The 12219-nt window shown below is 46.5% G+C and overlaps 1 protein-coding gene across 1 annotated transcript; it reads right to left on the bottom strand.

The window, feature by feature from the left end:
- Window positions 1-1005: 1005 nt before the first annotated feature.
- On the bottom strand, window positions 1006-12213 carry vps45 (vacuolar protein sorting 45 homolog). The gene is made up of 15 exons (XM_087835109.1): window positions 11962-12213; window positions 11672-11806; window positions 11525-11585; window positions 11195-11274; window positions 10217-10285; window positions 9999-10136; window positions 9658-9768; window positions 9364-9498; window positions 9056-9169; window positions 6714-6881; window positions 6428-6586; window positions 3798-3905; window positions 3492-3613; window positions 3285-3416; window positions 1006-1372 (listed from the first exon to the last, which is right to left on the bottom strand). Exons 1-15 carry the CDS (start codon window positions 12052-12054, stop codon window positions 1285-1287), a joined length of 1713 nt encoding a protein of 570 aa, XP_087691235.1. The 5' UTR covers window positions 12055-12213; the 3' UTR covers window positions 1006-1284.
- Between the last annotated feature and the right edge of the window lie 6 nt (window positions 12214-12219).

Genomic DNA, 12219 nt, shown 5'->3' with positions numbered 1-12219 from the left:
AAGCACTTTGTGGAAACAAAATAAAGGTTGTTCAGTTTCAGCCTAACACCATACTCTGGTGTGCAGCTTTGCAGACTGATTCATCGGGACGAGAAAATGAGAACAGAGCACATGGACTATTCTGGAAGTGGATATAATCCCTGAATCTGTCCAAGCTCTTTATGCCGTCTTACTGACAGGTGCAGAGAACTTAGAGCTTTTTGTTTACATGTTGTCACTGTGATATTTGTTTTTAAACACAGTTTGGCGCGTTGGCAATGAGCGATAAAGCAGCTGTATCGATCACGTGACTTTTTCTTAAAGCGACGCACGCACCGATACACGCGTCGGTGCGTCAGTGTTGCTGGACCCATCACTACCTATGTGATAGTAGAGAGACATGTGCTGTAGGTCACAGGAGCTCTGTTCTGCTGCAGCTCCTGGGGGCGTCCCGGCCTCCTCCCACCTAACCTGTGCATCCTGGTGCCTGAACCCTCATCAGGCTCCTTGTGTCTGGTGTGGTGCTCAGAGTCTCAACAGAACCACTGAGATCTAAGGAGACACTGAAGATCCAACGTCAGAGACACACCGTTTGTGTGAACATTTTTATTTATTAGTGCTTTGAAACTTGAACAACCACAGTCAGCCACACAGACACTTTAAAGGGACACTCCACAAAATATAAGTGCAGCAGCAGCGTTAACGATGGTCCAACGAGGTTAGTCTGATATTTACAGGTAAACAGAGGAGCTACGATCAGGGCGTTTGAAGGTGAAACACAGTATGAGAGCAAAGCTGTGAATGTGTGACGTCTGCAGACGGTCTGAGCACTCAGCTGGCTGCAGACCAGTGATGTCAGTGATGTCAGACGAGCGTGTAGTCTGTCAGCCTTTACATGAATTTTCTGCCTCTCATTTTTATGTCTGTGGCTGAGGCGCCACAGTGGAGGCCCACAGGTCATTTCAGCAACAGCGTGAGGACGAGCCAGACGTCCTGAACACACAGGAAGAGGAAACATTTGAAATCTTTTCATTTTAAAAGACAATATCTTTTTTATTCACATCTTTAATTTTAAAGCGACACTAAAGCGGAGTCCAGTCTGAGCCGTGCAGCGGCAGAGCTGATCAGCTGTTACAGTTATTGATCAGCTCAGCTGTTACAGTTATTGATCAGAGGTGTTTCTAATGTCACAGGGACGGTCTGATGATGTCCGCTCACAGAAGTGTCCAACATGTCAAACAAACAGACAGAGGGAACGATGCTGCTCATCACACAAGAGCTGAGGAGAGGAAGAAGTCTCTGTGCTTAGCGCCTGCTGCTATGGAAACCGCCTCCATGTGCTCGGCTGCTGCTGCCGCTGTGACCTGTCGCTGACATCACTTCCTCCAGAAAACTGATGGACAAAGAAACAGATGGAGGTGAAGACAGCTGAAGTGGAGAAAGTAATACAAAGTGAAAACAGATAATGCTGACGATGGCGTCACTTTTGGCGAGCTCTTATTTCCCCACAGACGTTTGGATTACTATGGAAGTAGATTCACATGGTTCATTTACCGTGAATTCTTTGGCCTAAATATAGTTTTCAAACTTCCAGGATGAACTAAAGCTGTGAACATGAAGAAATAACCTGGATCAGAAGAGGCTGAAACAGGGTCTGTACCGCCACCCATGGGATAACATCTCCTACGTGCTCCCTGAACACATGTCCATGTAATTCCCTTGTGACAGAATGTAAATCACTTCCAGATGATGATGTCAGGCGGTATTACACATCTCATGTAACTTGTATCTCCTCTCTAGTTATGATAGCAGCTGCCGAGGGGGGTGGAACTGGGCGGGGTTACTTTGGAAAGTGGGAAGTACTGTTTATCTGAGGAACCTGGGTAGAAGTTTTCAATCTAGTTTTTATGGAGGAAAAAGGGGAAGTATATTTCTAGGCTTAGTTTTTGAGAAGGTCTGAGATGTAACTTGTTTAGTTTTTAACAAAGAGCCACACCAATGCAAATCCTAGCTGCAGGAGCACAAAATCACTTGGTACACAGAATCAAAATTGAGAGATGGTTATGCTTAGTGGGTACAGGAGGAAGATTCAAGCAAAATTTCAGTCCTTAATCCTGCAATGCATAGTCTGCATAGTAACCTCTGTTAATGGCTGCAAAGCATTTTTTTAAAATACTTAATCTGCCTGGTTTAAACCACAAGAAAAGGGTGCTTAAATGTGCTTTTTGGCTTTCCGAGTGCTGCATCTTAGTTTATACACTAGATCCCTTTTTAAACTCCTTCACCATGATTCACTCCTAGCAACAACAAAAAAAAGTCAATCTCATCACAAAATTAAACCAAAGTTATTTTAGGGAATTTGTTGTTTTGTGTATTTAATTAAAAAAACAAAAAGGGGGGAAAAAAGCAAGATGCAGTGGTAGATGGTACAAATGTCATGAAAAGGATGTGAGTCTGGAAAGCCTCTTTTGGTGAGGGACCATGAAAGCAGTTTGCTTTACTTTGGAAACTTACAGCACATAATCCGGATGTTCTCCAACTTCCAGTAAAAACTCACAACACTCTGTAACAGCCCACTGCAATGTCTGCTGTGCTTAATCTGTTTTTATTTAAATGTGAAAAAAGCTTTTTTGTTTTGTAATATGCTGTCATAAAGTAGTAAAATAAAGAACTTGTTTTTCTTTAAAAAAAAAAAAAAAAAAAAGCGCCTTGAGGCGACTTTTGTTGTGATTTGGCGCTATATAAATAAAATTGAATTGAATTGAACTTTTGAATTTAACTCAAGCCAAAGACCAACAAGTCTGGATGTTTCTGATGTTCTCAGCCTTCACAACGTGACAGCGTGACGTCTATGAATCGACAATTCGTTGAGATTCTTCCTTATAATGGAAATACGCTGCACCCTGCTAAAATGAATTTGGAGTTCCTCAGGGATCGATTATGGGTCCTTTTTCCTTTTGGTTTTACTCAAAGAATCTCAGCATTTCAGCTGCTGTCCTCCTGTTGTCTGCAAACAAACTGTTAGTGACGCAGAAAACCAAACTGAGTGCTGTGGCCTTTATCATCTGTTTGACTGGAGCGGTGGACCTTTATCAACACGAGTCGAACCAACAGTACAGAGTGTGGCTGTCACATGGTCAAGTAGTCTTTGTGTCTATATTTGACTGTGTGTGTGTGAGTGTGTGTGTGTGTGAGTGTGTGTGTGTGTGAGTGTGAGTGTGTGTGTGTGTGTGTGTGTGTGAGTGTGAGTGTGTGTGTGTGTGTGTGTGTGAGTGTGAGTGTGTGTGTGTGTGTGTGTGTGTGACCTCTTGGTGTTGTGGATGTTGCTTCCTCCCAGCACGATCCGGACTCCAGGCGTGCTGCGGTTCAGATTGTAAACAGTCAGAGCTTCTTCATACGTGGCCCCACCGATCATAAACACCAGGATGTCCTGAGGCCTGAAACACATCCACAGGTGTGAATCATGTCAGCGTCTCCTCTCTGTGTCTGCGAGTCTCTCAGGTGAGCTCTACCTGTCTCTGAGGCTGCTGGCTCCCAGGTAAGGAAACTGGCTGTCCTTGAGTCGACCTTTGATCATCTGGTCCAGCGTGTCGTGAAGCAGAGGCTGATGCTGAGTGTACACATTCTCCACACCCTGACAACACACACACACACACACACACACACACACAGACACATCGTACTTTTAAAAGTGCAGGTGAGATCATGGAGGCACACTAGAAAAAAGTCAACAGTCTAAACCTGATTCATCAAATAACAACGACGACGTTTATCAAACCTTTTGTGCTGAAGAGGTTCTGTCGTGTGTTTGTTTGTACCTTTAGTCCTTTGAAGAACTGTTTGGTGATGGAGACCGCGTCTGTGGGTGTGATGAGGTCACTTCCTCTGATTCTCTTCCCACCATACTCCACCACAGCCTGAACCATCTGAGCGAAGAGAAGGGAAAGCATGAGCTTCACTGCTCTCACAAATCTTTTCAGCCATCATGCTCAGTAGGGGTGCAACGATACACAAAATTCACGGTTCGATATTTTTTTGATACAAAAAATGTTCATGCTTTTTTAACCTCTTAAGCCCCAACGCCCCCTGATACGGGGGCAAAAGGCAGGAGATCAGTTAGGCTTGGGGCTTAAGAGGTTAATTTGTCATTGATTAAAATTATAAATATATATATTTAACTCAAACATACAGTTTTTAAATTTAATGTTGCTGAAACAACAAAGTAATAAAAAAATCTATCTGATCAAGAAATCCCTCATCTTTGGAAAAGAGAGTTTATTACAGAGAAATGTCTCTTTCCAAAATAAAAGCTCTACTATACGCTTCTTCTGGGCTATATTCTCAGCAGCATATTAAACATATCAGGTCCCCATAAGGAGAATCATGTGCTAACGGCTGTCTAAATGACTCGGGTAAAGTTTGTAGCATGCGTGCTTGTTGTTTTTGTCTGCTTCCACTTGTCTTTGCACGAGGATGATGTCGGAGTAAATGTGCAGTCATATTCGTTGTGTTCCCACTAGTGCTGTCAGCGTTAATCTGAAATGACGTTAACGCCACAACACGGCAAATCTCCGTTAACGAGCTACCGCGGATCGCTCCGTGCGTGGGGCTGGACGGCCAACACGTTAACGAGCTAACTGCGCTAACACACTACTTCCCACCCATGTAATTGAGCACTGCTGGCACATCCAACATACTGTTTTACTTTAGTCCATGACGCGCTTACCTTCAGGGTCATACGTCACATGAAGACCAAAATAGTTCCAAACGCCAGATCTGAATGAGGGTGGGGGAGGTTCAATTTGCCATGTTGCAACGAGCTTAGCTTCTGTCTGCTAGCTTGCGCTGCGCTCAGTGGATCTGCGCTCGACAGTGCAGCCTAGGCAGAGTAGTCGAACGCAGATTCACTGAGCGCTCAACACAGACAGCATCGTCAGAAGGAAAATTAAAAATGTTGTATTGTTCATACATATGCGTACCGAACCGAAAGCACTGTATCAAACAGTTCAATATCGATACGAGTATCGTTGCACTCCTAATGCTCAGCCAGGTTTTTAATCAGCACTGTGCATGAAAAGCACGTTTTAACCTCCACACGTCACAGACACTCTGTGTTTGAATGCTTCAGAAAGCAGTGACTCCTGGGCTGATTAAGACTTATTATCAGAGCAAGTAATCCAAACCACAACGCATCGGTACGATACGATGGAGTATCTCAGAGGTTTTTGTCTCTGCCTGTCGGGGTCTTTGAACTTGAACTTTCCTTGAGAACAACTGAAGCCTCATCCCTGTGCACATCTGTCTGTCCCAGGCTCAGCTTTTAGCACAGGTCTACATTTTAATCATCATCTTTACATAGAAACTAGCGAGTCGAGTCATGCTAACACCTAACTCAACTTTTTTAAATGGACATTAAACTTTATTGTAACAGCTGTGAAAATAGCAACACTGGACATGTTAGTCGAGCTGTGGACCCCCCAGTAGTCCCAGTTTAATTAAAAAGGAGGGGAGGGCTACTGCGCAGTACAGCCACGAAAGCCGTGTGAATGGCCGTACATCCTGTGTGCGAGTTATGTGTTGTATGACTGTGTGTGAGCACCCAGGCCCCCCCACCCACACAGCAGTCCTCCGCCCCGAGGGAAGCAGCCAGACGTGTCATTGTGAAGACGTTTCAGCATATTCGTGTCCAGATGTTTGGATTGATGGAAAGATTTCGCTCCTACGTTACAGTTGGGAGGAAAACTGGCTCATCAATTTAAAAATAGCTCAGACATGTTTGTTAACCCTGTGGGGGCACACGCATTTCAACATTTTGTTCCCCAGGTAGGTATTTCTCCATCCAGTTTCCTGTTTGCAGCTGCTGATATTCTAGAAATTTACAACTTCTTTAAATGAAATAAACATCTTTTTTTATCCCTTTTCATGCCACAATGAAAAATGTTTTCTTTATGTGACCTGATTGTTGTAGCACTCACCCACCAGGCTGTCAGCGGGCTGTTTGTGGCTTTTAAAGCACTTATGATGCTTAATACTGGAGCTCATGAAGGGCAGAGAGATCTTTACTTGAACACATAAAGCTTGTTCTGGGTCCAGAGAGGACGATGAAGCAATACGATCAACCAGGTCTGAGAGGCTGGTGGAAACATTCATACCTGGATATCCGACGTTACCTGACTGCTGGTTTTTTGAAGATTACAATTCAGAGACAGAACATGTGACATGGATGAGAACTTATAAGTGTGATCGTCTTTATACGCGAGGTTCATGAGTTCCTAAACACATCGTCAGCATAATGAACGCCTTTAATATCCACGTTTGGTCAGATTGCTGCCACTAGTGGCTCGATAAAAATGACAGGAAGTGAGGGAGGAAGCAGACACGCCCCTCTGTGGACCGAAGCTTTGTCAAGTAAGATCCCAGCACGAGCATTTGGAGAGCTGTGTGTTACCCTGCGGTGACGCTCAGACACTCCTCTTCTGCTCAGCTCGTCCATCAGAGATGACAGGATGCTGCTGCTGTGGCGCTCGTACCTCAGAGCGTACAGCATGACGAGGCGGACGGCGTCCAGCTCAGACACGCGTGGATTTTGCAGCAGTCGCCGCACATTCTGAAAGAAGATATTGTGTTACGGCCCCTGACCCAAACAAGCAGGAAGACAGGAAGTCAACACAGAATGACCTTCATTTATGACACATTCAAAAACCCCGTGAAGCTCAGGAGCAGCTGACATTCACCTGCTGAGCGCTCGAGTGGTCGTTCTGACACGCCAACTCCTGCTCCACCTCCGACACCTCCATCAGCTGCCGCTCCGACACCAGCCGGGACAGCTCGCCCACCACCGTCACGTGTTTGGACACGGTCCCCGACATCTTCTTAAACTGGGGGTAGTTATCTACAAACGCCTACAGTGGGTGACACAGGACACATCAACGTTTTTTAAATAAATATAAAAATATTTAAGTATAAAAGTTTTCCTTCCATCCATGTTCTGCTCCTCCAGGTCCAGCAGTCTGAGCACAGACCTTCCTGGGTCTGGCTGAGCCCTCTTCCCAGGGACACGCCCAACACTCAGTTTAATTATATTTTATTTATAAAGCGTCACATTACAAAAACAACAGTCGCCTCAGGGCACTTTATACTGTAAGCTAGACCCTACAATATTACATAGAGAGAAAACCCAACAATCATATGACCCCCTATGAGCAGCACTTCGGCGACAGTGGGAAGGAAGAACGGACACTCATATAAGCTCATCCGGCATTCCATGACCAGGAGGAAAAGCACATTGCTCCCCCTGAATCCAAGGTTCGGCTAACAGATGGGCTCTCTCTCCTCTCCATCACCCTGGCATAGAGGCTGAGGAGCGTGATCCCGCTAAAGCGATGGGAGCTCTCCCTGCTCCGGCCCATTTGTCAGCCAATCAATACCCAGCAGTTGCTCCCGTCATCTGATTCCAACAACCAGCAGTCAGGAGGGCTGCCGAGCGCATCTCGGGAAAACTGCTCTGCTGTCTGACTACACAGACGGACACATCTGTTGTCCATGAAACCAGATTTAGGGACCTCGGGTCACAGCTCATCCACCCTGTTGGTCCTGATAACGTTTTAAATACGTCAACTTCAGCGACTCACTGGGTCATGAGTACAGATAAAAGTCTTAAATACAGGAGACTCCAAATCACAAGTTAGGAAATGCACGTTTTTGGGCCCCAACAACGCAATCGTTAAGCCTTACAGTTGTTATCCATCCAACCATCCTCTTCTGAATGCTCAATCATCCAGGTAAGTAAACCTCCAGAAGTTGACTCTGTTCATCTGGATGTAGCGTTTGTGGGAGAAACGTTTCATCATCATCATCAGGTGACGTCTTCAGTCTCAGCTGACTGCAGGTTTCAATCTTATAATCAGTACATTTGCATAATGACTGAAACCACTGAAGGAACAATGGGCTGGGAGGTCAGTTCCTTCATCTTAATTATGCAAACTCTCATGACCACTGATCAATAACCATGAGTCCCATCCACAGAGAGTTGGGGAATGGCTGCAATCACAGCATGTAAGATGGTGACAGATGGACCCTTAGGCCCCTCCTCCATTCAGAGATGGTCTTTCCCTCCTTGACTCCGCCCTCAAACCAGCGTTCCTCCCTGTCCAGGATGTTACATCCTCATCACTGAAAGAGTGTCCACTGGCCTGTAATCTTAATAATTAAGATGAAGGCGCTGACCTCCAGCCCATTGTTCCTTCAGTGGTTTCAGTCATTATGCAAATGTCCTGTTTGTAAGGTTGAAACCTGCAGTCAGCTGAGACTGAAGACGTCACCTGATGATGAAACGTTTCTCCCCAAACGCTACGTCCAGATGAACAGAGTCAACTTTTGGAGATCCTCTTCTGAAGTCATGGTGGGTAAGCAGGTTCTTACAGACATCCTCCCCCGCCTCACACTTTCCCTCCTGGGAGATACGAGGCCTTCCGACGATAGACCCTGGGATCCTCCCTGCGCCCAGAACGCCTCCAATGGAAGGTAACGTGGAGGCGTCCTAATCAGATACCCAAACCACCTCAGCTGGCTCCTCTTAACACACGAGAGAAGCGGCTCCACGCCATCTGGAGGTTTGAGTTACTCGATCTGTGAGGCTGAGCTCAAACTCATTTCAGGTTTCATGACCACAGCTGAGGGCTGAGGTGGACTGGTCAATCAAGACCTTTGGCCACCTCTCTCTTCACCACGACAGTCCCATACAACACCCACACTAGTGCTGGCACTGCACCAACTCGCTGGCCCGATTCACGCTCCACCTCTCCATCACCTCTTGCTTGTGGCGACCTCCATCCTCCAATCCAGAGGGAGCATTCCAACATTTGTCAGCAGTTGCTACGACGGGGAATTAACTACAGAGGCCGAACCAGTTGTGTATCAGACATGATTATTTCTGCATGTTAACACAGCAGTCTGAGGGGACTCCCTGCTGAAGCCTCTGGACTGCAGAGGAACTCACATCTCCAGCTCTGGGGTCAAAGTTCATGTAGTAAAACCTTTAAACTTGTATCAGTAAACAAGCTGAGCCCTGGCTGACCTTCATGTCTGAGATGGACTCCAGCTTCTGCTGTTCCTTTGGCTTTTTCTTTTGGAAATCCTCCATCAGGTTCTTTATGTTGGTGCCAATCTCTCCAAAGTTCAGGTACAGGTTCTAACGAGGAGAGAGAGCGAGGTTAGTGACAGTTACCATGGTAACCTGGAGGGGCAGCTGAAACATCACATTTCTACAGTCTGCTAGAAACCTTCCAACATGACGAGTGCAGCGTGTTCCTGTCACTCACTTCAATCCTATTAACGCACAGATGCTGACAGATGTGAGCAGATGTGCTGCTGTGTGAGACTCACGTTGGCGTAGAACTCGTCGTTCTCAGCTGACAGGACCACCTCTCTCAGGTCTTTGCTGACCCCGGGGACTCTGGACAGGTCGATCCTGTTGTTGTTGAGGCCGAGCAGCTCGTGGACCATCGCCTGGTAGGTCCACTGCAACACAGCGAAAGCTCGTAAACACTTCACACAGACACACAACCAGTGGATTTATGATTTGCCATCAAATTAAAGAGCTGCAGAGGATGTGAAAGATGACAGGATTATTAAAAGTGCAAAATGATTTCCTCATCGATGTCACAGAGGACAGGTCACCTGATTGAGCAGCGGCGTGATGGCATCGTCGCTGCGGTCCAGGATCAGCAGCAGAGGAGGAACTTCAGTCTTCCTGAAGTCAAACAGCTCGTACTCCTTCGTGATGATTTGCTGACAACAAACAAATTAAATACTGAAGAATAAAAGTCCTACTCAGAGTACTACGTGAGTAAAAGTGTTAAGAGCTGAGGCTCAAGTGTTTTAACCAAAGTGCTCAAGTTACAGCTCAGAGCTGACGTCATCTTTGAACAGCCAACAGGACACAAAATAACCTGTAGTGGCATTAAAAGCACTTTTCAGTGATGACGTGTGTGTGAGGTCGTGTGTGATGCTGTGGACACCTTGACGCTCTCCGCGAGCCGTTTGGACATGTCTGAGGACAGCTGGTAGCGGATCATCGGACATTTCTTCAGAGCAAGCAGGACGGAGGTCAGTCCCTGAGTGCAGCGTGCCAACATGGAGGGTTCCCAGCTCCGCCCCTAAAACACACACAGGTGATGTGAGCGTGTGGAGCTGTTTAGGGCGGAGCTCTGACAGCTGAGGGCCGTGTGGTTCTTACCCGAGTGACTCCCTGCAGGTTCAAGGAGAACAGGTGAGGATTCACAGCAATGAAGTCTCCGTAGAACTCCTGCAGACACACACACACACACACACACACACGCACACAGACACACACACACACACGCACACAGACACACACACACACACGCACACAGACACACACACACACACGCACACAGACACACACACACACACACACAGACACACACACAAACCACCACAGTAAGCTCCTCCTCCATCTGTGACTGTCAGCATGTCAGCTGACACTTGGAGAGATGATGATGTAGCACTGATGGTCATGCAGGTCAAACTGATGTTAATAGTAAGGAAGTCGTTCATGTTACATTCATAACCGCAGCATGTCGGGCTGCGTGTTACTGATGTCATCAAATGAAGCCGTCACAGAGGAACAGCTGAGTGCAGCTCTTCAACTTAAACTCTGATTATAAACAAGCATTTGTTGTATTATTAGAGGAAACGTTTAATCAGTGAAATAATGATCTGTCCACAGATTGAAGGTTTCCACATGTCAGACATGAATCACGGTTAACTGGATCCAGCCTGAAAATCACAAACGTGCAGCCGTTCACTGTTCCCTGATCAGATGGAAACACCAGCAGCTGTTTTCCTGCTCCTGATCTCACTCTCAGCTGCTCCTTTGACTCAAACCTCATAATTAGTTTAAAAGAACCCAACGAAGCAAACGCTCGAGCTCACAGGATTCATGCTGGTTAATGAAACAATGAGAAAATGACACAAAGATTTAACCCTGCAGCATCAGCTGACCTCTCTCTGCAACAAGGAGGTGAAGACAGAAAAAGACCCTGGACTAATATTATTATATTAATGTTGTTAAGATGTATTTTGAGTCAAGTTCAGTTAAAAATGAGCCGCCATGACTGACAGAGAGATCTTACATCATCAGTGATGTAGAAATGTTAAACCCCCACGCTTCCTCGGACGTCCTCACACTCACCTGGACTTCAGCCACCACTTCCTGTTCATCAGCCTCAGCCAAGGCCTTGATCTCACTCTTACTGATCACGTTGCTAAAGTCTGAAACACACACACACAGTGTCACCCTGTTTAATCAGACTGGCGTCATTAAAAGCAGCAGGACTCACTTTTAGCAGCCCCTCTTCAATGTGTATAACAAATTTTCTGATAAGATCGCTGATCTCTAGGATTCTGCAGCAAAGCTAAACTCAGTTTCGTATCTTAGCTTCCGAGCTATGTTTGAACTGTCCGAGGACGACGAGTGCCAAACCAGCAACCCTGTTCTCCTCTCACTCCAGCCCAAACTTACAGATGAAGTAGACACTGTACTTGGGCCTCCTCAGCTCCTGGATCAGGTGCTCCACGTTCTCCTGCAGCAAGCACACAAACACACAGTTGCAGATGGTGTTACCTCACACACAGACACACACACAGTTACTCAGAGGGCGGTTTGTACCTTGGTGGGCCGCAAGAAGCAGATGGCTTTAAGGTGCTTCATGTTATCCCTGTTCTGAGAGTCAATCCGCTCAAACAGGTAAACCTCCTTCTGCAGGATCTCAGACTGAGTGTACACCACGCTCACTATACTGGTCTGAACACACACACACACACACACACACACACACACACACACACACACACACACACACACACACACACACACACACACACACCATCAGACACAGTAACGTTGCTGTAAACACTGCTGAGCACCAGCACCGCTAACAGTTCTGGGTCGGTCCTCACCGTCTCCTTGTCCATGAGCAGCACCTTCATCCCGGGCCCGCTGATCTCGATCATCTTGGAGATGTACTGCTTCACCGCGAGCGTCACATTCATGATGGCGACACTCAGAGACCACAAACAAAAACAAATAAACAAAGAGCAGCGGCTGCAGAGAGGGTTTTTTCGTCTCTTTACCCGCGGAGCTGCTATGACAACACTGGAGCAAACTTCCTTCCGGGTGCCTGACGTCACGTGCCGCACGCACTCTGCTTGCGTCAT

The sequence above is a fragment of the Neolamprologus brichardi genome, chromosome 22 (assembly GCF_056152115.1).
Source record: "Neolamprologus brichardi isolate AB-2024 chromosome 22, ASM5615211v1, whole genome shotgun sequence".
Classification (NCBI taxonomy): domain Eukaryota; kingdom Metazoa; phylum Chordata; class Actinopteri; order Cichliformes; family Cichlidae; genus Neolamprologus; species Neolamprologus brichardi.
Note: the sequence above shows the minus strand (reverse complement) of the source record. Positions and strands in the feature narration are given on the sequence as shown.

Excerpts from the sequence above, each read along its gene's own strand:
- vps45 (XM_087835109.1), bottom strand. The coding sequence starts at position 12,054 with ATGAATGTGACGCTCGCGGTGAAGCAGTACATCTCCAAGATGATCGAG. Across the intron at positions 11,275-11,524 it reads GTACAGTGTCTACTTCATCT|ACTTTAGCAACGTGATCAGT; the intron begins GTAAGTTTGGGC and ends TGTGTGTTTCAG. Across the intron at positions 9,499-9,657 it reads TCACGCCGCTGCTCAATCAG|TGGACCTACCAGGCGATGGT; the intron begins GTGACCTGTCCT and ends GCTGTGTTGCAG.